This window comes from Quercus lobata, chromosome 7 (genome assembly GCF_001633185.2).
Source record: "Quercus lobata isolate SW786 chromosome 7, ValleyOak3.0 Primary Assembly, whole genome shotgun sequence".
NCBI classification, from domain to species: Eukaryota; Viridiplantae; Streptophyta; class Magnoliopsida; order Fagales; family Fagaceae; genus Quercus; species Quercus lobata.
In genome coordinates, this window is record NC_044910.1 from 16,705,794 (window position 1) to 16,732,328 (window position 26,535).

At 37.8% G+C, this 26,535-nt stretch overlaps 2 protein-coding genes across 3 annotated transcripts; both read right to left on the reverse strand.

Moving 5' to 3' along the window:
• Positions 1-9,684: 9,684 nt before the first annotated feature.
• On the reverse strand, positions 9,685-12,732 carry LOC115953604 (probable lysophospholipase BODYGUARD 4). Of its 2 annotated transcripts, none has more exons than XM_031071340.1 (4): positions 12,104-12,732; positions 10,785-11,149; positions 10,279-10,472; positions 9,685-10,158 (listed from the first exon to the last, which is right to left on the reverse strand). In XM_031071340.1, exons 1-4 carry the CDS (start codon positions 12,618-12,620, stop codon positions 9,852-9,854), a joined length of 1,383 nt encoding a protein of 460 aa, XP_030927200.1. In that variant the 5' UTR covers positions 12,621-12,732; the 3' UTR covers positions 9,685-9,851. The 2 variants fall into 2 exon arrangements, with proteins under 2 accessions (XP_030927200.1, XP_030927201.1); XM_031071341.1 differs by having other exon boundaries at positions 10,785-11,134; positions 12,104-12,728.
• Positions 12,733-14,211: 1,479 nt separating this feature from the next.
• LOC115952865 (zinc finger protein VAR3, chloroplastic) lies at positions 14,212-19,711 on the reverse strand. The gene is made up of 5 exons (XM_031070197.1): positions 19,144-19,711; positions 18,960-19,065; positions 16,406-16,689; positions 16,134-16,232; positions 14,212-16,046 (listed from the first exon to the last, which is right to left on the reverse strand). The coding sequence occupies exons 1-5, from the start codon at positions 19,545-19,547 to the stop codon at positions 14,348-14,350; spliced, it is 2,592 nt and encodes an 863-aa protein (XP_030926057.1). The 5' UTR covers positions 19,548-19,711; the 3' UTR covers positions 14,212-14,347.
• Between the last annotated feature and the right edge of the window lie 6,824 nt (positions 19,712-26,535).

Consider the following 26,535-nt stretch of genomic DNA (forward strand, 5'->3'; position numbering starts at 1 on the left):
ACAGGCCACTATTTTTTTTTTTTTCATGTTTTCCCCAATATTTTTATTTTATTTTTAATTGGGTATGATATTAGAGCAGGGTTTGTTAGATTTTTGGGTAGAGGGAAAAAAAATTATATATATATATATATATATATATATATGTTAATTAGAATCAAGGGAAATAGTTATTGGTAATTGATATTTCCTTTTTGTTTTGTTTTGTTTTTTTTTTTTTTTTTGCTTTTTATAAAGTAATTTATTTTCAGATTTGAAAATTTGAAGTTAATAAGTAATGTGCCATGCTTAGGAAAAAAAGTTGGCGGAAGAAATCAGTGCTTGTATTGAATCTGCACTGAGAAAGAATGTTAAGGTTCTTGAGTTGGATTTCTTGGCATCTTGTGTCTTTTCTGTAGCTGAACATAATTACAAATTGCCTAGTCTTGTTCTAAATTAGTAGCAAAAGATGACAATCTCACAGGTTTTGACTTCTCACTATTTTATGAGTTTGCTCGTATTTTACTTTTGCAATGTGTAAGAAGATTGGTGGAGCAAAATAGGTGAGTAGGCCACAATTTCTTTTTCCTACTATGGCTTAGTTATGGTACTTCAAATTAATTAATAATTAGTAGAACTGTTCTATGTTTGAGCCTACAAATCTTACCCATTTATCTCTGTCAAACGAATAATGTATATTCCATTCCGTGAACAGGAGGAATAAAAGTAATGGGAAGTAAGCATAAATCAATCATTTTAATATCATAGTCTAAGAAAATATTTTTCCTAATTACTTATATAGTCGTTTAATCTTAATATAAAGCAAATAAAAAACAAATATGAATGAATTCATTCTTTTTGCCTCTTACATAATTATGATTGGTGGAAGCGGAAACTTTTTTTTTGCTCGAAAAAAAAAGAGGTATTTAAAAATAAATAATCTAGTAACTTAATAGAAAAAGGCTAATCCAAACTAAATGCACACAAGCATTATGTCATGGCAGTAACAGTAAACCTTTTTTACCAATGTGCAATTCAATAAGAACAGACTCAAAATTAGTTGGTAATAGCAGATAGTGTATAAATAGTTGTAGTACTTAAATATTTCTATTGTTGTTGTTGTTGTTGTTGTTGTTATGCTAAAGTGCAAAACACACCTGTTAGGGTCATATTTTGTTGTAATTGGCTAATTCTTTGACAAAATGCACTTTACTTGTAATTAGGTAGATCTAAGATGGGTTTAGTACTTCAAGAAACATGTTGTTCAAGTCAAGTATTAAAGATATGAAGATTGGTTCAAGAAACAAGTGAAGAAAAGTTGTTCATTAAACCTCGACAAATGTCTACTATTGAAACTTAATGTAAAACTCAATAGATAGCTCGACAGTAGCTCGATCTATTGAGAATTACAATTTTAGAATTTCTAGATCTGAAATTCGGCCTAGTCTTATGTATTTGTTTAGATTTTTTTTTTCTCACAACCCTAAAAATATATAAGGCTTATTTTAAAGGCCGTCACACATGGATACAAAAACCAAGAGACTTATTTTCTCTTCGTGAAACTACTGCGTTTGTACGCCACTAGGTTTTGTAACCGAGTGCTTCCAAATCTTCATTGTTGATAAAGTGAAGAACTTTACAGCCAACAACATCTGTTCAAGTTGCTGAAGTTAGTTACATACTTGGGATTCGTGCAAAGGGCTAGTCACAAATTAGAGGTTTGTGCATCAAAGAAAAGAAGGCTACTACAAGATCAAGTTCAATTGGGTATTAGAGCAAAGGTTCAACTGTAGGTTGGTATTTCGGGATAGGCTAGGATAGTTGGTAAGATTTCTTATACTTGTAACCACTTGATTGCTGATTAGTGGATTCTTGGGAGTGATGACCTTAAAATCATCAGGTGGAGTTTTTGCCTTGTGAAATTTTTCCCATTTGTCAACAAATCACCGTGTCTGATTTATTTTTAGCTGCATTTAGTATTTTTGGTGATTTGTTGGTACCTCCACGATTTGCATGCAATTGAACTTAATTAATTAACTTGGGTAATTAAATTAATTCACTGAGATCAAGCTATCTTAACCCAATAAGTGATATCAGAGCGGACACACTCTGATTATGTTTTAATCTTTGTTGTGTGATCCATTGACCCATGTTGTTATGGATTGTGGACAATCATTGATTATTCCTCCTTTATTTGATGGTACTAACTATGCATACTGGAAAGTACGCATAGAAGCTTTTTTGCAGTCCTTAGATGAGAAAATCTGGTTGGTAGTTGAAGTAGGTTGGAAAAAGCCTGAAGAGCCACCTGCAACATGGGATGATACCAAGATCAAGGCTGCCAAATTTAACAGTAGGACACTGAATGCGTTGTTTAATACTATAACAAATGAATAATTCAAAAAGATTTCTTCCACTGACAATGCCAAGGAAGCTTTGACTATTCTTCAGAATACATATGAGGGCACTAAAGCCGTTAAGAACTCTAAGTTTCAAAGGCTCACTACTAGCTTTGGGGAAATTAGGATGGATGAGGATAAATCGTTTGATGAATTCTATACCAAACTCAAGGACATAGTAAATTCAGCAATTAATCTTGGAGAACAGATTTCGAAGCCTAAGATTGTTAGGAAGATTCTCGATCTCTTCCAGAGAGATTCCATGCCAAAATTACTGCCATTGAAGAATCAAAGGACCTTGACTCTATTCCTTTGACTGAACTGATTGGGAACTTGCAAACCTATGAACTAGGGTTAGCAAGGGTTGGCAAAAGTGGCAAAGGCAAGAACATGGCCTTGAAGACTAAGAATGATGATAATGATGAGTCATCTGATGATGAGGATATCAAGTTAAAGTCATTTATCACCAGACAATCCAAGAAGTTCATTAAAAATGCCAATGTCAAAACTGGTGATAAGGATCGCAAACAGATTGCTTTCTCTCAATATAAGTCCCAAGACAAGGGTAAGAGAGAATTCAAATATGCTGGTCAAGGTAACGGCGTTCCTACTGGACCAAAGTGCTATGGGTGTCATGGATTTGGACACATGAAGAAAGAGTGTCCCACATATCTCAAATACATTAGCAAAAGTAAAGCCTTAGCTGCCACCTTAAGTGACTCAGAACCAGAAGCAAATTCTGATGAAAGTGACCAAGAATGGATAGTAAGTGCTTTTACAGCCACTGTTGAGTCGACTGAAGAAGTAGTAGACGTAATTGATGATGAAGAAAAGCTGATGGAATCAAAGTTTGAGAAGATAGATGATCAAGATGACATCCACACCACCTATGCTATGTTGTACAAGGCCTCTAAGAAGCATGAGAAGCTCTACAAGTTAGCCACGAGAAAGCTCAGTGAAGTGGAGTTAGAACGTGAGGGACTCTTCACTAAGGTTGATGAAGCTAATCAGACCATTAGAGCACTGAGATTTGAGAACAACTCTCTTGTTGAAAAGGCCAAAAAGCTGGATGCTAAACTATTTCAAGTTAGAGCACAACTAGAAAGGACTTCAAGTGCCAAATTGGATGAAATGTTGAATATTCAAAAGTCTGCATCTGACAGAACAGGTCTCAGGTATGATCACTCTCTCCTCTTGTAGTAGCTCTTCTAATGTTTTAAAAAGAGTTATTTTTGTTCCTCTTACTAATAATGATAACTTTGACAATACTAATGTAACTGAGATTAAAACTGAAAATGTGAGTGAGGATAGGAGTGATAAGGGAAAATCTATTTTAGAAGCACCCCATAAGGTTGGAAACAAAGAGACTGAGCAGAAAAATCATCTCTCCACCAACAAGAAGTCTCCACCAAAGAAGCCTCATTTTTGTCACTATTGTGGGGCATCTGGGCATACTCATCCAAATTGCTATAAGTGATTAGCCACTTAACAAAGCAATAATGTGTCATCTCTAGGGAACCAAAACCAACTCCAACTCTCTTTAGCCCCTCTTGGAGAACTTCTTAAGGTAGTGCAGGAGGCAAAAGTTTGTCAAGCCAATTACAAAATGCCACATCAAAAATTTAGTGACAAATTCCAAATTAATATGTCATTAAATTAATTAAGTCGAATGATGACATGTGTCATCCAAATTGACATCACATTGGTTTATTAAAATTTGCCACGTGTCATTTGGCCCACAAGATAAAGATAAATTCACAAGATAAAGATAAAGATAAATTATCTATTAAAAATTTATTGATAATTATCTTTATTAAAAACAAGTAAATAAAATAAAGATAAAATTCATATTCAAAATCTATGGATAATTATCTTTATTAAAACAAATAAATAAAATAGAGATAATTATTTATCTTTTGTTGATTATTATCTTTATCAAAATATGATATTTATCAAAATAGATAAATAAAAAAAATAAAAAAAGATAATTATCTATAAGAAAAATTTGTGCCAATCAAGAGTCTACTACATATTTTCAAGCATATCAATTCAAAGCGGAGCTTATCCTCTGAAGCCACTACAAATTAAGGACATCTCCTCTCATTTTGAGGACTAAGTTTTCTTGAAGTCCAAGCTTTGGAGAAATTTTGTCTTAAGAATCTTTGAAGAACTTGAAAAATATTCAAAGGACTTGAAGAACTTGAAGAACAACAAATCTCTAGCAAGCTCAAAGCAAGAGATTCGTTGTGAAGATCATTTGATTCATCTTCCAGCCAAATTGAAGAAAATTTTGCGTTCGAGTCAAAACCATAAAGAAGATAGAATCAGAGGAGCACTTTTTGTAAAAGAGTCAAAACAGAGATTGTGCTCACTACTTGATTAATACAAAATTATATTTGTGGAACACATTTTTCAATTTGTTTGATTTTCTACTATTGAGAAATTTTGTGTTTACAGGCGGTCATGCTACTTTCAAACTTTAATGGTTTCAATTCTTCTCCTTTTCAATCTGGACAGAAGTTCATGCAAAAGAAAAGATCTCCATCCAGGTCTCCCGTCTAGAAGGAAAAAGATTCTAAGTGATTTCTCATATTTTCTGATCTCTTGCATGGTTCGTGGTGTGGTTTGAGTTAGTCTAGTTTTGATGTTTTGTTTGTTTATTTGTTTTTGCTTTGTTTTAAGTTTTTTTTTTAAAAAATAAAAAAAAGGGAAAAAAAATACAAAAACAGTGTGTGTTTGTGTATACTAGTACTTGTGTACCTTAAATGGCTATTGAAACAAGGTTTCTCAACTTTGTATCACTTGTAGCTTAGATGAACATTTTCATGCACAACTAAGCAATGTGAGCTTTGTGGCTCTTTTATGTGATTTGTATGATTTGGTTAATCTCTTATCTTTCATATCTTAAATCACTCTTTTTGACGGGAATGATTAGAAAATCCTAAAAAAAAGACATAAATAACCATCTTACTATAAAAACTCATCAATCATAAAACATCTATGTGCAATTCATAAAAACCGTGCTCAGTAAGGTGTAGCACTTGCATAGCAAAATTAGAATGTTCAAATTTACATAATTGGGTACTTTCTTTTCTCTCTTATATGCCCATACATGATATGCTTAAAAGAAAAATATGCAAAGAACATGAAAAACAAAAAGAATCAAAATACTTTTAATATGGTTGCAAGCGTATTTCTAGGAGATGTGGGAGTTATATGATATAACTTGAAGGTGATAGTCCCCATCAAACAGTTATGATTGTGTGTGAATGTATTTGATCCTCCTATATCATTACTTTTCATATAATAATGTACTTATGCTCTCTTGCAAAAGTTTCACACACAACACGCATATTCTTTGCTACCTTTGATACTATTGTATAGGTATAATGTGATTTGGCCATCACAAGGAATACGTGTGGTAGTATATGCTCTCTAAACTGTCCAAGCTTGTTTTGAAATAAAATTTGGTTAGACATGTTTAGTGTGTTTTGATTTATGAATGCTTTGCATCTAGAGTTAAGGATGTGTTTTTTATGTTTAACATGCTCTTTGAATGCTTGCTTTGATGGTTATCTTGTTTGTATTCATCTTGTGTTGTTTCTCCTCCTCAAAATCTCTTCTTCAAGGCTCTCGATAGATACCTCGACACCTCCTTGATACAAGCTCTTCTATCAAGATTTCTAGGTTTCTGCTCGATACCCCTCAATAAATAACCCGATCCATCAAGCCAAATTCTTTGGAGTCTCTGTCTACTCGATAGCTCCTCAATACCTTCCTTAATCTATCGAGAGCTTTTGCCGTCGACATCTCCTCGATACCTCTTGATCTATCGAGTTTTTGTTCTCGATAGAAGCTCAATACCTCATCGATCTATCGTGCTGCATTTTCTACATATTCTTTAAGGTCTGACCCGGTTTTGTGCAAAATCAAATAGCTCGATCTCTCTTTCTTTTCTCTCAACCCAAAAACCCTTTTCTCTCCAAAATCCTTCTTCCTCCTTCATTTTCAGCCTAATCCAAGATCAATTTCATTGGTAAGTGCTCTTAATCTTTCTTTTTCTCATTTCTTCATGCATTTCAAGCATTTTTGTGACCTAGGTTTTAGGTTTGGGAAATTTTTGGGGTTTTTGTGATTTTGTCAAAATTTTTGGGTTGGGTTTTGTTGAAATGATATCACATGCTCATGCATTGCATTCTATGTGCATTTAAACAATTTTTCATGCATTCTAGGATTGTGTGACTGATTAAACACTATGAGTGTTGTTAGGTTGGATCAAGTTTCTACCCATGATGCAATTTATTTTTACACATAACATGTTCATGCATTTCATGCGTTGTATGTTTTATTTCATTTCTTTCCTATGCCTTGCCTTCTGTTGTGACTCTATTTCTCTCTTCTCTTCTCTTCTCTCTCTCTCTCTCTCTCTCTCTCTCATCATGGCACCCAAAAAGTTTGTTCCTTCTAAAAATCTGATTTGTTGTGGTTCTTCCTCTTCTTCTTTTTTCCCCTAATTCTATTTGGTTCTTTGATGGGAAGATATGTAATAACTTCTTTGATAACTTTTCTGATCGGGATTCATTCGGAACGCTAGGTTATTCTGTCTGATTTCCCAGACACTCCTCTACCTAGTGTTATTAGCTCTCGAGGATGGGCTTCTCTTTGTGAGAAACCTTTGAGGTGTCCTGACGTGTTCATATGCACGCCATCGATACCTCTGTGCCTCAGTTTACTACGGTATTCTATGGTATACGTATCATAGTTACCCCGGACTTCATTTCCGAGGTACTGTGTGTCCCTAGGGTGGATCGTCCAAATTACCCTAGTCATCCTCGTCTCTCTTCCATCTCTAGAAACAAGTTGGCCTCACTTTTCTGTGAAAAGGTCATGTTGTGGGGAGGTACCCTTAATTTCTCTACAACCATGTTCACTAAGGGACCACGGTTCCTTAATATGGTGATGACCTTTGTACTTACTCCATGGTCTCACTATAACACTATCACCAAGTCTCGTGCTCATTTCCTTCTTTCCTTTTTGGAAGGTCTTTCTATTGACTTTCCATCACACATGATAGAATCTATTATAGATTGCTATCGTAACATAGCTACACGTGATAAGCTCATCTTTCCTTCAGCTATCATGCGTATCCTCACCCACATGTAAGTCTCTATTCCTCCCTCTCCTCACTTTTATGTCATGAGTGCTATTAGTAAGGAGTCTATTTGGCGGAGTGTAGCACAACTTGCTGTAAAACGGCCACATGTGGAGCCTACAGATGCAGATCTTGCAACTCCTTCCTCTCGACCCTCTTCCTCCTCTGCCCCTTCTTCCTCATCCCGAGCCACTGTCTATGTTGTTGACATCATGGAGTAGTTTCAACATATGCGTGCTAATTTTGGTGGTCATTTGGACCATCTATCCAAGGAGATGTGTCAGATGAACACCAGAATAGGGGGAGATTGTTTTTGAGGGATGTAGTGAGGTTTTTTTGTATTTCTCATTACAATATATGAGATAATGTATGATTTCTTCACCTTTGTCTCACATGTGTTGTTTCTTCTCTATCTTTATACACATGTTTCTTCTTGTATACAACTTGTCTATATTTCACACTTGATGCCTCGATGAATCTTGTTCAAGTGTTTTAGTTAAGACAGGTTGCAAGCCTACCATGACATGATCTCTTTTCTTGTAAAGTTTTTCAAGAGTTTATGTTAGGGTTAGACTTATGTACTTTTGTATATTATGAGATAGTTATGTTAGACTTCTCTCATAATTGCTTTTTGTGGTTTTGTCACGGATTGCCAAAGGAGGAGATTGTTAAGGTCATATTTTATTGTAATTGGCTAATTCTTTGACAAAATACATTTTACTTGTAATTGGGTAGATCTAAGATGGGTTTAGTACTTTAAAAAACATGTTGTCCAAGTAAAGTATTAAAGACATGAAGATTGGTTCAAAAAACAAGTAAAGAAAAGTTGTTCATTAAGTCTTGACAGATAGTTCGATAAATGCCTGCTATCAAGACTTAATGTGAAACTCGATAGATAACTCGACAACAACTTGATCTATCGAGATCTATCGAAAATTACGATTTCAGAATTTCCAAATCTAAAATTCAACCTAGTCTTGTGTATTTGTTTAGGATTTCTTTTCTCACAACCCTAGACACATATAAGGTTTATTTTAAAGGCCGTCACACATGGATATAAAGACCAAGAGACTTATTTTCTCTACGTGAAGCTACTGCATTTGTATATCATTGGGTTTTGTAACCATATCGGTTCATGGGCCCAAAGGAGCAAGTCCGATCCGAATATAAGGAAACCATATCAAGAACAACAAAACCCAAGCCCAATAGGATGTTCCTGATAAAGAAAGACCAACCTATAGCTCGGATATAATGAGGAAGGTCGATAGTTAGACTTTAACAATAGACATCTCCCGAGGATCCACACATCCTCAGGAACTAGCTGAGAAGCCTACTACCATAGGAAAGTGTTAGGACACAACTATCACCTCTGCATTAATTGCTTCAACGAACCTAGCATAGCCTAGCATTAAATATTGAATGACTCGCTTGAAACAATGGAAGTCTCACAAACAACAACACACTCAGTCCTGGGAAAAGAGAAGGAAGAGACCTACGATGAGACAAAAAGCCCTTTTTGTCCAGTCGGTTCCCCCATAACGAGGAGAAGAGTTAGTATAAATACTCCTCCCCCTTCTACAAGAGAGGGAGAGAGTTATCTGTAATAGCGAGCTCCGTCAGACTTGACTTGTTGATTATAAAGAAATTTGTAGTTTGTTTATTATACATACTCTGGAGTGGAGTGATTTTTCCTTTTAGTACCAGAAAAAATTGCGTCCACATTCACCTCTTCAACACAATAGAAGTAATATTTTCCTAAATACAACGAAAATAGGTTGAGATCTTGTCTGATATTCTATTTTGGCTGGATGGTCAATCGAAATTTGGTCTAGTTGGAATTTGGAAGAGTTATTAAGCAATGGAACTCGCAACTTGAGCTAAGTGGGAAAAACTAGGACATTCTTCTTTCTTTTTTTTTTTTTTTTTTTTTTTTTTTTTTTTTTTTTTTTTTTAGTTGGGTAATTGGTTTATAGGGGGATCGAACCCCCGAGCTTGACAAGGCACTAAGGCTCGGGTATCACTCAGGCACAAGGCCCGGTACATTCTTCTTTCATTTTTGTGAACTCGAAAATCCTGAATAACTTGTACATAATGCCAAGTGTAAATTAAAGAACATTATTATGTAAGTAGGACTTCGTCATGAAGTAAGGTCACACGTAACAAATACTACATGTGTTATTTTAAATTAAAATGTGATATTATTTGTTACAAGTACATTCTCCAATCAGAAAACATAAATTTATTTTCCCTAATTTCAACTCCTACTAACAAAAAATCCTTCGGAAAATAAAGATTGCATAAGAGGGACTAAAAGCTTTCATATATTACCATATATGCTCTAGATATCGAGCAAATTCCTTCTCTCTACCAAAGATTACAGAGCTATGGTCAGCATTTTTAAGGATATTAACCTCTGAATGAGGAGCTTTCATCTTGATGTTGTTGGTGCATTCTATTGGGACAACCTGGTCCCTATCACCATGAATAATACAAATTTTCGTGCCGGCCTTGACCAAAACTGTGAGGTAGCTATCCAAGACTGTTGCTCCACCACATATCACATTATGCATGGTATGCCAACCTGAATGATGGGTGTGTCTGGTCAAATCCATCGCAGAGAAATGGAGATCCCTGGGGGAGGAAAAGAAAGACAAGTTCAAAATAATTGGTCCTAACTAATGCAAGTAACTAAAACAATGCTGATTGATTGTGGCTAAATCCCTTTCTAATCATGATAAATGCGGTAGTTACCTTTTCCCAGTAATTAGCTTCAACATTTTCTCCCATGTCCTGTGGTTTCGGCAAATCAGAAAACAAACACATCGACCCAAGTGCTCATACCATGTCATAACCGATGAACCAAACAACAATGGCGGCCACAAACTCTTTTCGGCAAGTTTATTAAGCGCAATTGAACTTCCTCCATCTTTAGTAGGAAAGAAAGGCTAACAATAAAAAACCACAGAAAGATCTAAGCAAGATATAAAATTGTTTCTCTTTTCACCTAGCTAGTAAGATATATTGACAAATATGAGACACAGAACAAAGAATATATCCAAATATGTTTAGAAAGCTAGACTAGATTTTCACACTCAATGCATATTTGACGTTTGCTGACTGAACACTAGAGCAGACAAAACTTAGTTAATGATGTTGGACATCACAATGTTGCAGAAGAAACTGTTAAGTGATTCCAGAAAATTATAGAAGTTTAATTTAGTAGCACACATATCTACCATGTAATATTATGCACTTACAGGTGCTACAAGGGTGATCGATTTTACTGAGTTTGAGTGCTTTGCAGCTAAGGCTAGCGCAATTATACATCCCATGGAGTGGCCAACTAAATGAAATGAATCCAATGCAAATGGATAGATCACAGATTTTTCAATCATTTCGATATGATCTTTCAAAGTGTATGAACAATCCCTTGGCTTTGGGCTTCTTCCAAATCCCAGAAGGTCAACAGCAAACAGCCTATAATTGCGGTTTTTGGGTTCAGAAATATATGGAAACACTGTTTCTGTCCAAAATGAGGAGGAGCAAAGGAATCCATGCAAGAATATCACATTCTCAGTTGGCTTTACCCTGCAATCGTCAATGCTCGCTGTCAAACATAAAGCTATAAACACATTAGTAAAATCTTATGTTACATTTGACAGAAACATATACCATTCATACTCAACAATCAACCCAAAATTATGTATAAGTGTGGACTCCTTTGCCCCTTCCTAATTCAACCATCTACAGATATGGAAGAAGGAATAAGTGATAAATTATCGAATATCCTAAAAGTTTTACTGTTTAAGCTGTTAATAAATAGTAAATTTAATTGTTTATCCAATAATTTAATAGCCGGAGTCAGGGCAACCCAATTGCTTTGTAGTGTTTCGTTTAGGTTCTTCAATAATCTGGTAAAAACCATAATGATGCTCCATTTGGTTCTCAGTGAAGGTAAAAAAAAAAAAAAAGAAGAAGGTCCACACACCCTATTATACAGTCTTAGGTACACACTCAAATAATTGCACATAAATCGTGACTTCAGTTTGAATGTGTAATAGTGTGTAATAAACACCACCCATTTCAACTATTAGTCTATGTACACAAATAATATCACACCTGCTTAGTTGGCAAGTTTGTAATGGTATGTTAAAAAATGATATCAGTATTAGGTTCAAATGAAAATCAATAAAAATTTCCCAACATAACTATTGTTAAAATTATTGTGTTTGTTTAGCCCCAAAAAAAATTTATTGTGTTTGTAGCATTGGTCTATCAAATACCTGGTGAGAAATTCAAGGACAACTACTTTATTTCAATTTCTCTGATGTGATAAGCATTAAGTGATAACAAAAAAAAATTAAGTGATAGACAAATCCACATAATCTACCGCATTGCGGTCCTAAAACAAATGGTATTGAACTAGTCATTCTTCTTACAGTGCAACGAAACCAAACGTGAACTTAGTAATAAAAGTTCTTCCTCGTCAACCAACAAAATTACCACAAATTTGAATTCAACAAATATTTTAATTAATTAAAGGGAAATTGACCAATGGGGGGAATTCTCAAATTACCTTTTGAAGGCTCCCTCACAACAACATGAAGCTTTTGATGATCACCATTCTTCATCCAAGAAACACAGGATTCACACCCACAATCAGACCACCTATTGACCACCACTTCTCCACCAACAACACCTCCTCTTTTCTTGGAATTCTCCCATATTCTTGCGAACCCAAGAAACCCCATTTCCCTGAAAACGTTTTTCCTCCCATACAAAGTTTCTGACACATCACCAACCAGTTCTCCTTTCTTTTCACAGTAACATGGAGAGGCCTTCCCTTCAAAGCACTCATCAAGAATCCTAAATATTATGCAAAAAAAATTGTCAAGAAAATCAAGGATGAGGAAAACGATGACTGTGATGAGTTTTCCAGAAGATTTCATTAGCCATTTCGCTGAGAAAACTGGTGGAGTAGTCATAATGGGGATGGGGATGGGAATGGGAAAGAGAAAGTGGAAGCCCCGAGAGACAGCAGAGATGAGCTGGTTATATATATATAGAGAGAGAGAGAGAGAAGAAGAAAGCATGGAATGGTCATTTTGTAATGGGTGAAAAGGAAAGCTGTGACAAATGTTGAGCCACGTCGAGTAGAATGAGAATCCGAGATGAGGTCGGCAAGGAAATTGTCATGTTCGGTATGGAAACAGAAGCTACGTACACCCTTGTCTGTCTTCTCGAATAAATCCATATTTCGATCGGCTCAACTCGCTACGCTAAGACTTCATAGCCATACGTTTGATATTAATTTTGTGATTATTATTTTTTTTTTTTTTGAGAAGAATTTTGTGATTATTTGGATATGTCTTGCGCGCGAGTCGTCGGAATTTAATAAATAAATGGGTAAATTACAAAAGAAGTTTATGAGTTTGACAATTTGATAATTGCTCTTTATCGATTATCATCTAGCCTAAGATACCAATTGGGACAATACCAGTGGAGCTAAGTGAAGTGTGTGTAGTAGTGTTAGGGTAAGAGAGAATTCTTGTGGTTACCAAGAGTGCTCTTTTGCTAGTTTTATGGAAGTTGTTACCAAAAGTTTTTACTATGGTTAGGGCTTGGTCAATAGAGTTTTTTAAAATTTGTAATTTTCTATTAGTGTTATTAATAGATAGACTAAATCTTAATTTTCCTGTTTCATTAAAAAAAAAAAAGTGTTGACTGTGGATTTTCTCCAATACTCAATAAATGGAAAGTATTATTTCTCTTATGTTTTTAGGAACGAGTGTCATTTTCCTAAACCCCGAGAGAGATTTTTGTAATTTAATCTAAATAAATTTAGAGTATTAAACCTCGTTAGTGACTTATTTGATTATATTACAGGGGTCACCCTCTTTGGCCCCATATGAATTATCGCTTCAAATCAAAGTTCTATTTGAAGAATTCGGGGCTAAATGACCAACTTTTGAATTTTATCTGAATTCTCCATTCTCCAACACTTAGTGTGTGTTTGGGTTCCACGTCTGCTGCGTTGCGTTTCTGAAGCTGCGTTTTTGTTCCTTTTTTTTTTTTTTTTTTTTTTTTTTTTTTCACGCGTTTGGAGTAATGCGGTTACTGTTCATTGAACATCTGAAGCTGCGTTTTTGTTCCTTTTTTTTTTTTTTTTTTCACGCGTTTTGGAGTAATGCGGTTACTGTTCATTGAACAGTAACCACAAATGTTGAATTTCCACAGTGAACAATGTATACGTGCACTGTTTACGGACCGACAAATTACACTTTTCAGCAACTTTTTCATTAAAAATGGGTCCCACGGTACTATTCACACATTTAAAAATTATTTTGTTACAGTGTTTTCAGTTTTCAATTTCAGCAAAATAAGTTCTATCCAAACAGACCTATAGAATTAACAGGAGACTTTTTTTTTTTTTTTTTAATTATAAATTTCTGGCTCATTTTAATTTGAAAAATAATTCCCATAAAAAAAAAAATTTGAAAGATACTATTTCTGGCTCTTGGATACCATCTTTCAAGCCAATTTCCGAAGACCCTTTTAGTGCTCTCACTATGATAATTTGTGGGTTTTAGTAAAGAGAAGGATGAGAAATTATTTATGGTACAATGAGTTAGCCCACAACTATACAATAGTCTAAGTTTACCTAGACACTTGATCAAAAGTAGATATCACAAACATCAAAATTATTATTCACATTGTAATAAAATGTTTAGAAGGTTTTCCAATATAATTTTGGGGAACAAAATTTGGCAGGTAATTGTCTCACTTGCAAGAACAAAACCATACAAAATTTCCATGCGTTTCAGCTACCATCAGTTTCCTTCTTCACGGGATCAGAGCTCACTGTTGGTAGATTTCTTCTGTACTGAGGAGATGTCAACCTCCTCTCCAATGGCGTTTTCCTCTTACTGACGACAAACCTGTTCACACCCTTCCGCATCGGCATTATTGATGGAAAATCCTCATCAGGTATCTGACTCAGCTCTGAGATATCCTTAATCTGAGCAACACGCCGAAACCACCTTTCTGCCTTGGCCTCCTCTGACAGGTCGAGAGGGTTTGGTTCCTTCACCAATGACCCCTCCAAGCTCTTTCCAGTCCAGCTCTCTCTAGCATTCTGATTTTCAGATGGTTGAGGTGAACTTGTCAAAATTGGTGTATCACCAGTATTCTCCTTCTCAGGATACCAACTGTTCACATTGTCCTTGCTATTAGACTTTGCATTGACATAAGTCTCTGTTGAATTTCCAGTGGTTGGGTCCCTGTAAACAGCACTTGTTTTACTCTCATTCAAGTTCTCTCCAGAAGCTTTTGCATTCCAGTTCTCCAAACTGATCTGAGGATTTCCTATCTGTTGAACACTATCATTCTCTGCCATGGCAGAAACTGAAGAAGTTTCCTCAGCAGCTTTATTGGCCAAATCTGCCCCATCCGGCTCTGGTTTGTCCTTTTTAGCAAAGTAGTCAGGTGGGAAGGGTACAAAGGGGACAAAATCAGTACTGTTACCTTGCTCCATGGCCATACGTCTCTTGTAAGCTGGAGAAGTTAAAGAACGGTCTTTCTTTTTGCTGACTACAAATCGGTTCTCTCCTTTACGCATTGGCATGATCTCAGGGAAGTCCTCATCTGAAATTGCACTAGCTAGATCTGTAACATTATGCAGCTCTGCTACCTTCTTGAACCACCTTTCAGATTTTTCAGCTTGTTCTTTCTCCGTATCATTTCTCTCATTCTGACTCACTAGGTTCTCAGAGTGCTGTGAACTGCCTCCCGATTTATCAGGCACACTGCTCCCAGAAGCATTGCCTGTCCACTCAATAGCGTTTGAAGCAACAGATTTCTGCTTGTCTCTGGCTGCCTGATCAATCCCCTCTGTTTTCGAATTTTCAGGCTTCTTGGCAAACATATCTGAAGGCAATGGTACAAATGGAACAAAATTGGAATTGCTTCCTCTGGGGAGTCCATACTGTCTAGAAGCTGAACCAGAGATAGGCTGGGGACTATCTGATCCAGTATATTCTCCAGCAGGTGTACTCTTATTATTAGATTCAGAAACAGCAGATGTACGGCCAAGAATTGCATCTAAACTGCGATTGATTGTCATGTTCGCACCTGCACCTTGGGAATCATTACCCTCAGGAGTGCCATCATTACCCAAGTTTCTTCGGTACTGAGCATTGGCCAGCCGCCTTTCCAAAGGTGTCTTCCTTGTGCTCACAACAAATCTGTTAACCCCTTTTCTCAATGGCATTATTTCAGGAAAATCTTCGTCTGTTATGGCACTGCTCATGTCAGAAGTACCATCCAGCTGGGAAACCTTGCTGAACCACCGCTGTGCCTTCTCTTCATTAGCAGCCAACCTGCTATCAATGTCAACCTTATTCCCATTTCTAAATCCTACTCCTGAAGTGGTGTTGGTGTTACCAAGAGAGACTTCTCCAGGCCGCTTACAGTCGCACCTTAAGCATACCATGTTCCTCCCGTAATTAAAGAAATCACATCTGAAAAGGGATAAGTAAAAATTAAAGTTCATCATTTGCCATCACAACAGAGGCAGAGGAGAAACAAAGTAAAGGGGTGATACTCACTGAGGACACTCCCACTCTCCACCAGTCAACTCTCTCTTTGGTCGTGTCTCCTCACATTCAAGGCATTTCATGTTTCTTGCAAAGTTCATGAAACTACACCTGCTTGGTAGAGATAATAGAATAAGTGTCACTTATCAAAGAAGATGGCATATGATAATTAAAACTACTCAGTATATACACATTTTCATATCAATTAACAAAAATTCCAGTAAATTAGCTAGAAAACAACCTTCCTTAAATCAAAAAACTTTAGGCCATTAAAAGGACTCTACCTCTGGCAAATCCAATCACCTCTTTTCATTTCAATCTTTTGCCCTACAGGCCTTGATGTTTGTCCAAATCTGTCAGAAGACTGATTTTGTAAGGATGCAAAAGAGTTTGATTCTGAATTGCTATAGCTAAACTTAGCGAATTCACTCAATAGAGTCCGGACAGATGATTCAACAAGTTCACCATTGTCAAAATTGCTTCTCTCGGAAGTAACAGATGGATTGCTGGCATAACTCAATATAAATTTCATCAAATCAACAGTATGCGCTATATCTGTATCCAATACCTATAAATTGACAGACAATTGAAGAGCAAGGAAAAAAATTACTTTAGTGACTGCAACTTTCAAATACTTAAGAGAACTGAACTTTTAAGTATTAGTGTCCAAAACCAAAAATTAGAAGATAATTAAAAGAGTGGAAAATCTTATAATTTGTGATTTTTTAAACATGAGATGTAAGAATAATCACAATGCATGTATAACACATAATATCCACATATTTTCCATATAATCTAGACTCAACGTCATAAATGCACCAAAGTATAGGTTTGAAGAGGGACAATTGTAGAACACCCACATTTTTATTATATTTTTATCCCCAAAATTTATTTTATTTGATTACTTTTTAGAAATTCAGGTTCAAGTTACAACTGGTGTAACACCCCAAGTTTTACACCTTTTTTTTTTTTTTGCATTGTTGATTTCATTGCATCCAACTGCAATAAAGTCATTGCTTTGTGTCATTTAACCCTGTGAAAGTTCTATGCTGCTATTGCTTCTCATAATTAGAAGAAAAGAGAGAGAGAGAGAGAGAAATCAAAGGAAAAGAAAAGCTCAATGACTGTTCTCACTAAACTGGAAAAGCATTTGCCATTTACAAGGATATGAGAGAGAGAGAGAGAGAGCACAGAGGAAAGTAGGGAATTTTGGGCTTTACCACCATTGGATGCAATGGAAATCAAAGGTGCAAAAAAGGTGTAAAACTTGGGGTGTAACACCAGGTGTTATTTGAGCCAAACCATACATTGGTTGGCAAGTTACACACACTATGGGGCTTGAACCCATGACGTCCTCGTCCATCCTACTATTACAAGGGAAGGAAGAGTCATTTGAGTTAGAGCTCATTGGTTACTTTGGATTATTATTCAAATTTGTCAATGAGTTCTTGCTGCACATTCTTTTTCATTAGTGATAAATCGTATTATCCAAAAATAAGTGGTAAATTATTTATTGACACTGTATTTAGAGGCAAAGACAGAAGAACTAGGAGGCATATTTGGCTGTTGAGAACTGACCATTTAAGAATCAGAAGAGGCGGCAAGAATAAAATGTAAAAAAAGGAAGAAAATAGTAGTCCAAGTTTTTCTTGTGCCCAGTTTACAGTTATCAGCAAAATTATATTGCTAAGTTATTACCTAACACAGTTAAATAATGTGCTACTTAGCTTGCATTATATTAACTTTCAGATTCAAAAGATGCAGCAATCCATTTCTCTTTTAGTTAATTGGTCTCCATTTTGGAAAAGTTAAGGTTCACTTAGTGTTTGATGAAGCAGAACCAGCTGCTCTTCGAAGAAATAGCAAGCAGGAAAATTTATAAAGTTTTCATGGGCAATGGAATATGTAGTGATAACAGAGCTCCTGGAATAGTAGATTGAATCCAAAACAAGCACATAAAATGGGGAAGTATGTTTCATATGTGGGGTAGAGAGGTTGTTAGACAGCTCTGATTCACCTCCGACAGGCTGACATATTTTAATAAGTAAAAAAAATGATAGTTAACATGATATTCAAAAAAGATTTCCCAGGTTTCCCAAGAAAAACGAAGACCATTTGTATTTTGTTAAATGGTCATCAATAGGCTTATGTTCCCAAATTTGAGGAAATGAACAGTAGCTTATTTAAAAATATAGTTCAATCCTACTAAAAATACCCTCAATGAAAGCATTATCTTTCAAAATCATCAAACTAGACAAAACTGGTGGTGCTTTTCCTAATTCAGGTAAAACTAGTGTTTATAGCCTATAAGAGAGAATCAAATCTTTTTTTTTTCTTTTCCTATTGATGTTCTTTAGACGCACAAAGTGTTGATATGCATTGAATCTATAGCTCACTTGCATTATATAGGATCATAATCCGACGCTACAGCACTAGTCTTTGATTTCCTAAGGCATAACAACTTTTGCAGTTACATTATTAGTAAGTATTAAAGCACAACAAATTTCACAAATATTGAGGTGGCAGGTTGTGATTGATGTGCAATAAAAGTCATGTCAACAGTAATCCCACTAAAAAGTGACGTTGCACTAATCACAATTTTATTTTATTTTTAATAATTCATTAGTTACAACAATAGGGCAGGCAAAATTTGAACACTGGTAGGTGCGAGTTGAGCTACAAGCCTATCAGTATGTACACAGCCAATGTCAGAATTGGACAATCAATATTCAAGAACCGCACAGAAAATAAATTTATTTTAATAAACAACAAGAGATTTTACCAGCTGAGCTCAAAACACTACCCAAAGTTTAAACAAATGAAATTTCCAATACTCACATTGCCCAAAAACGATCTCATCCTCCTCACTGACTCCTCACCATTCTTGAACAGAAATGGCGACCCATTTTCAACCACCACCGCAATATCTCTTCTGGAAAGCAAACTGAACAAGCCAAAGCAAAGCAAAATATAAATAAAAAATTAAAGAAAACGAGGATGAGAATAAATTAGAAGAACAGACCCCAAGATGTTTGGATTTTGACGAGCAAAAGCCAAGCAAGCAGTGGCGGCGCGCACAAAGTCATCGGGCAAACCACCGGGCGGCACGAATTCATCTTCGGCGGAAAACCCATATCCAGTAGAGTGAGAGAGTGAGAGATGATGGAGAAGGGTGGACCATTCGGGCCAAGGGTGAGAGTTAGGAGGAGAGCGATCGGTTTTGAGGGCGGCGGAGCGGGTGTGGAGTTGTTGTTGTTGTTTGATTGGGGAAGAGGGAGAGAGGGTGAGTGGGTGGTAGTGGAAGTGAGAGAGGAGTTTGTGTTGGTGGCGGAGGAGGAGAAGGCGGTGGTGGTGGTGGTGGAGGAGTAAAGGAAAGGAATTTGTAGTGTTGAGAAGAGTGAGAAACCGGGTGGCGCCGCCACTCATTTTTTACTGCAACTACCGTATGTGTTTTGTTTTTAAGGCCGGAAATGTATGCGTGAGCGCTGCAGCGGAGCCAGAGGGTGGGATTATTTTGGCTTGGGGGGCAGGGTTTTGTTTTCGTGGTGTGTGTGTGTCAGTATTTACAAGAGTGGTGGATATCTGCCCAAGTCACTTCTAACTTCTATTTCAGCCAAATACAGGGCTCCTTCCTTGCCAAGTGGGAAAATTACACTACGCCCTAAAGTTAAATTTGAAAGGAACATATATTTTTCACAACCATTCAGTAAATTTCAATTAACTCAATTAAAAAATTTATTACACCAAAAATTAATTAGAGTTTTAAGCATGACAAGAGCATTTGCCATATAGTGGATGATATAGATTTAAATTCTACCATATTTTAAAAAAAAATACTTGTTAAATTGATGTTTAAAATATTGTGTACGAGTAAGGGTGGTTTTCTAAGATTACACTCCTGGTTAAAGTCAAAATGTCTAAAACCAGTACACACATGCTCTTCTATTTCACTTGAAATACCTAAAATACTAAGAATTAATGGTACTGATGATGCAGAAATCGTCCGTCAAGTAGACTTGTCCAGATGAGTCAGCAACCTCGTCAGCTGTGCCTGCAATCATTGTTAATGACCTTCCTTAGGTGGTCACCGATGTGGTGCCTGTCACAGAGTTTTCGATGATAAAGTCAAGGTGTGAAGGCTTTTTCAGAAAATATTAGAGCAATAGTGTATTGGAATATTAGAACGTGTACCATTTTTGGTCTTGGGGGGTGCTTATAGATGGCTTCATTGCTCTTAGCCGTTGTGGCCTTTATTGTGGCTTTAGTGCCTCTTTGTAACGCCTCCAGGCTCAATGATGTAGGTTTTGATGAGCTTCCAACGGTATGACAACCTGTCTTGTAACTGCCCGAGACATTAAATTCTTCATTGAATGGCTTGTCTTACTTCATCATGACGTGGCAGGACGGACGAAGGCGACTTATATTATCGTCTAGGCAAGAAGGTTTGTTGGTCCCATCAGTTGCCCCCCCTCCCCCCCCAGGTTCTGTGGTCGACCTTACGTGTCATGACGATCACCAGAAGGTGAAAGGTTTCTTGCTCAGGCGTGGCTCTTAGGGTTTCGTTCCACATTTAATGCGTAGTGGTGGTGCTGCATAAGTTGTGGCCACATGGTGTGTTCTGAGTGGTGGATTTTAGTGCTCCACTTCTGGTGCCTCTCAGGTTTCTTGCTGTTTTTTCAATTTTCTGTGCTTAGTTTTTAAACTCCCTTCCTTTTCTCTTTCTTCTTCACTTTTTCATCTTTCCTACGCTGTTGCTGCTCTGCGATTTCTTTCTTCTCCAAGCTACTTTCCTTGCAATTGTCTGCATTTGGTCCTTTTTTTGGGGTTGCGTTTCTGAGGTACAGTTTCTTCTTTCTCTTTTTGTTCTTTCTACCGTAGTAATTTTGCAAAGGTTTCTGATCCCCCTTTTTTTTTTTTTTTTTTTTTTTTTTTTTTGTGTTTTGGGTTTTCTTAGGATCTTGCCCCTCTTCTTTTGCCTTTTGAGTTCCATGCTTAGTAGTTCTAAGGTTAGGGCACTCTATCCCTCTGTTTCTTTCCTTTTTGCGCATTTAGGGGCTTCTCTGAGAATTTCTCGCAATTTCTGCCCTTTAGTTGAGGATTTTGTGTGTGGGGGAAATAGCTTAAGTTTAGTGTTAACCGATTTCTTCCCTTTACTTCGTTAATCTGTTGATTGGTTTGAGGACCTAGTGGGTGATCAGAGAGCTATGTTGGAGGTAAGGTCTAGTGAGTTAGAGACGGGATTGTCATCTAGTGACGACCCTGTGGAGGAAGATACTGCGGTCTCTACTCCGAGAGTGGTTAGGGCTTTTTCTACTCTAGAGGAGGAGTGTGGCCTGGACGCTAAATCCCTTTCCAGATTTAGGGATCGATTTCAGTTTCTTGAGAGGGTTAGGATTCGTCTTCCTCGCAAAGAGGAACGAGCTTGCCACTTTTCGCCCAAAGAGGTGTGTTTTTATGAGGCCGCTTTCCAGAGTAGGCTTAGATTTCCCGTCCACCCCTTTATCATGGAGCTCCTGAATCACTTCAATATTGCTTTCGGGCAACTTATGCCCAATTCGTGGAGGATCGTAGTTAGCTGTATGGAGATTTGGTTGGCGTCCACATAGGGGGATATGATTAAGTGGACGAATTTACCTATTTGTACCATCTGAAGGAGTCCAAGGAATACGGGTATTGCGAGCTTGTGCCCTAGGACAGGAAGGCTAAGATCGTCATTGACCTACCCTCGTCCTTTAGATACTGAAAGTCCTGGTTTTTCTTTGTGTCTGGGGATAATTGGGAGACCCTTCTTGATAAAGTTTAAGGCGATGTCCCTAGGTTACTTCGTCAGTGGAGAGCCTCGAGTCTAGGTGCATCATTTCTCTGCAAGTCCCTTTGTTGTCTTTTATATGCTCCCTCTTCTGTGTTTTTCTTTCTTTTTCATCGTCACTAACTTTCCTATTCGTTGTGTGCAGTTATAAAGCATCTAAGGCTCAAAAGCAGGTATAAGGGTCGCGTGGAGGCAGCTGTGAAGTATGCGAAAACTATAGACGACTTTGACGACCTGGTTGACCCGTGAACTTTGGCTCGTCACTGTCTTGGTCTACAACCTTCCGCCTTTTTTCTTTGGGCCATAGCAATTGAAGAGAAGAGTGTAAGTGCTATGATACTTTGTGGTCCTTCCCTTCTTCTTTTTTATTTTATTTTTAACGTGCTTTTCTTCTTTTCTGCAGAGATGACGACCAAATTTAACCAAGACATGTACGCCAAAATGAGGGCAAAGAAGAACAAGCCTCTTTTTGCCCTTAGGAAAAGGATGGTTCGTGTTATGGATCACGGGAGTCCAGCTATTCCTGCCACCATCGTCACTGGACCAACGAGGGTAGCTTTTCCGGCTACTTCAGTGGAAGAAATCACGCCACGCATGGCGGACAAAGGGAAAGAGAAGGCCTCTTCATGATCGTCCAGTGTTTAGGATGACGTTGATCTTGCATAGATGAGGGTACATGAAGTTTTTACGAATGACGAGCTCAAGGCCTTTTCTGGGGTGCCACCTAAGGAGATAGTGGGTCGTCATGTCCACAAACTCGTTCAGGTAACATGCTCGTCCAACTTGCCCTTTGTTTTCTTTTCCTTTTTTCTTTTTTTTGAAAGTTGGATCTTCCTTCCAGGTTCTGGGGGAAACTATTCACATAACTTTGGAGTACTTGAGCTAGGAGGCTAGGGCTTCGTCCGTAGAGTCCAAGGCTAAGGGTCTGGAGGTGGAGCTTTCGAAGTTGAGGAAGGAATTGTGGCCATGGACGATGCCAATTCTGCTAAAGAAAAGGCAAAGGTTTTTTCTGATGACTTAAGGGTAGAGAGGCAGCTAACCCTGAAGAAGGACGAGCAGCTCCAGGTTGCGAAGGAAAGGGTGAAGACGATCGCTGTCAAGTCCGTCGAGGCCTTCCAATAGACTGATGAGTACAATACCATGCTTTTCAGCTGGTACTACAAAGGCTTTGAACTCTTGCGGTGCTACCTCGTCAAGCACCCTGCCGACGTGGACCTGGAGAACTTGGACTTCGAAGCTGTGGATAAAGAGATGGCTGTAGACGAGGCTACCCAAGCGTCTCAAGTTGCCCAAGCTATAGTCGTTGCTCCCAAGGAAAGTACTCCAGAGCCTATTGCGATTGACGGTGGAAAGGCTAGTGTTTAGCCCTGCAAACACTTATGTTTTTCTTTCTTTTATTATTATTTTTTGGGTGCCCATTGTGTTTTTGGGCCTTTTATTTCATTGCTAGAACAATATCTTTTGTCCAGTGTTCCTGGGTCTTTAATTCTAATGTTGGAACAATATCGGTTGCTCGGTGTTTTTGGGCTTTTAATTCTATTGACTACTTTATGTTTTACCTGTTTTACTTTCCTGTGTTGTTGTGCCTGATATTTTTTGTCTGTATATGATTTCTGTCTGCCTCATTGCTTGTTTACCCTTAGCTTGGGGTCTTGGCTGACTAGGAAATGACTTGCATTCGTCAGTAGTTTATATCTATCGTCAGTAATTTATATCCGTCTAGGCGGAGTTTGGTTACTTAGCCAATTTTTGGTGACATACACCCATTTAAGGGATCTTGTCATTTAGATTCATTAGTAACTTACATCCGTCTAGGCAGAACCTTATTACTTAGCCAATTTTCGGTTGACTTACACTTATTTAAGGGATTTTGTCATTTGGATTTGTCAGTAACTTACATCTGTCTAGGCGAAAACTTGTTACTTAGCCAATTTTTGGTTTACTTACACCCATTTAAGGGATCTTGTCATTTTGGCTTTGTTAGTAACTTACATCCGTCTAGGCAGAATCTTGTTACTTAGCCAATTTTTGGTTGACTTACATCCATTTAAGGGATCTTGTCATTTTAGCTTCATTAGTAACTTATATCCGTTTAGGCAGAATCTTGTTACTTAGCCAATTTTTGGTTGACTTACACCCATATAAGGAATCTTGTCATTTTGGCTTCATCAATAACTTACATTCGTCTAGGAAAAATCTTGTTACTTAGCCAATTTTTGGGTTTTAGGCTTCTAGATTTGTTTGCATTATATTGGACCATTGGCTGAATAGTTCTTTTATTGCTTTCAAATACGAGTATAATTGTCTATTACATCTATTGATGGTACTTCTTCAAATGCTCAATGTTCCATGGTCATGGCAGCTTCTTCCCGTCTAAGGTCTCTAGGTGATAGCTGTCTTGTCTAGAGTAATGGGTGACCCTGTAGGGCCCTTCCCAGGTTGGGCCAAGTTTCCCTTGGACCGGATCTTTGGTTGCCGGGGTGACTTTGCGTAGGATAAGGTCCCCTATGTCAAGTCGTCCGAGCTTCACTCTCTTGTTGTAGTACTTGGCCATCTTTTGCTGATACTTTGCCATCCTGTGAGAAGCTCATTCTCTAACTTTGTCTAAGCAATCCAGATTGATCTTCAGCTAATCGTCATTGTTTTCTTCGTGGAAGACCTCTCGTTTGATGCTGGTGATTCCTACTTCGACTGGGATTACTACCTTGGTGCCATAGGTGAGTTTGAAGGGGGTTTCTCCTGTCGTTCTTGCTATAGTCCTGTACACCCATAAGACATTGGGTAATTCCTCCAACCAAGCGCCCTTAGCATCGTCCAATCGAGCTTTGATGATCTTGAGCAATGTCTGGTTTGTCACTTCCGTCTGTTCGTTCACTTATAGGTGTCCTAGGGATGAGAATTGGTTTTTGATCCCTAGACTTAAACAAAAGTCCCTAAAGCCTTGACTGTCAAATTGCCGCCCGTTGTCCGATACGATTGTCCGTGGTATCCCAAATCTGCAAGTTATGTTCTTCCATACGAAGTTATGGATCTTTGCCTCTGTGATGGTTGATCATGCTTTTGCTTTAACCCATTTTGTGAAATAGTCAATAACAACCAGTAAAAATTTTACCTATCTCTTACCTTGGGGTAATGGGCTGGTGATGTCAATTCCCCATCATGCAAATGGCCATGGGGAGGCTATCGGCGATAGTCTCTTTGCTAAGAGGCGTTGAACATTCCCAAACCTTTAGCATTTATCACATTTCTTGATGAACTCCCTTGCATCCATTTGCAAAGTAGGCCAGAAGTAACTTGTTTTGATCACTTTGCCTACCAAGGATCTTGGGCCTGCATGGTCACCGCAAATCCCTTCATGGATCTCTTTTCAGAATGTATTTGGCTTCCTCCTCGTCGATGCATTTCAGGTAGGGCATGGAGAAACCTTTCTTGTACAAGGTGTCATTCAAGATCGTGAATCTAGCTGCTCTTTTCTTGACTTTCCTGGCCTCCTTGACGTCCTGTGAAAGTCATCCATCCTAAAGGAAGGACAGGATTGGGGTCATCCAGCTGCTTACACTTTAGATTGTGAAGGTGGAGACTTCTTCAATGCTGGGGCGTTTTTGGACTTCCATCTTCAAGTACATACTCGTTGGTTCCGCTTCTAACGACACATGCTTTGCGATCTTGTCTGCCACTATATTTTGACTTCTAGGGATCTATGCGAATTCCATTCGATCAAATTCCTGTACTAAATGCTTCATCAGCCTGAGGTATTTTTGTATTCTCTCCTCCTTTGCTTTATATTCCTTTTTTATCCGCCCCACTACCAGTTTTAAAACATTTTGGAGGAGCAAGTTTTTTGCTCCTAGTGCCTTCCCGACCCTCAGCCCCGTCAGTATTCCTTTATACTCAGCTTCATTGTTGGTGGTTGGGAACTTTAGCTGAACTCCATATTTAAGCGTCTCTCCTTCTAGGGTGATGATGATGACCCCTACTCCACCTCTTTTTCGAGCTGACAAACCGTCCGTTTAAACCGTCCATGAAGTCTGCTAATGCTTGCGCCTTAATAACTGTCCTAGGGTGGTACTCAATGTCGAACTGGCTAAGCTCGATTGCCCACTGGACCATCCTTCCTACCGCCTCAGGCTTGTTCATGAACTTCTTAATGGGTTGGTCTATCATCACCAAGATAGGGTTTGCCTAGAAGTAGGGTTGCAACTTGCGTGAGGCTACAATTAATGCGAATGCAATCTTCTCAATCTGTGGGTACTTGGCTTCTGCCCCTTGGAAGGCTTGACTGACGTAGTAAACTGAGAGTTGCATCTTGTATTTTTCTCGAATCAAGGCTACTCTCATAGCTGTAACTGACACTACCAAATATAAATACAGGTTTTCTCCCTCCTTGGACGGACTTAAGAAGGGTGGATTGCTCAGGTAATGCTTGAGTTCTTGGAAAGCTTTCTCACATTCGTTGGTCCAGGCGAAGGCCTGTTTTAGTGTCTTAAAGAAGGGTAAGCATTTGTCCGTTACTTTAGAGATGAACATGTTGAGTGCTGCCATCCTTCCTGTGAGCTTCTGGACTTCCTTCACGGTCTTAGGCAACGTTATGCCAAATATGGTTTG

Excerpts from the sequence above, each read along its gene's own strand:
- LOC115953604 (XM_031071340.1), bottom strand. The coding sequence starts at position 12,620 with ATGCTTTCTTCTTCTCTCTCTCTCTCTCTATATATATATAACCAGCTC. Across the intron at positions 10,473-10,784 it reads CGATCACCCTTGTAGCACCT|CCTTTCTTTCCTACTAAAGA; the intron begins GTAAGTGCATAA and ends TTTTATTGTTAG. Across the intron at positions 10,159-10,278 it reads AAGCTAATTACTGGGAAAAG|GGATCTCCATTTCTCTGCGA; the intron begins GTAACTACCGCA and ends TTCCTCCCCCAG.
- LOC115952865 (XM_031070197.1), bottom strand. The coding sequence starts at position 19,547 with ATGAGTGGCGGCGCCACCCGGTTTCTCACTCTTCTCAACACTACAAAT. Across the intron at positions 19,066-19,143 it reads CAAAATCCAAACATCTTGGG|TTTGCTTTCCAGAAGAGATA; the intron begins GTCTGTTCTTCT and ends TGGCTTGTTCAG. Across the intron at positions 16,690-18,959 it reads TGAGATCGTTTTTGGGCAAT|GTATTGGATACAGATATAGC; the intron begins GTGAGTATTGGA and ends GTCAATTTATAG.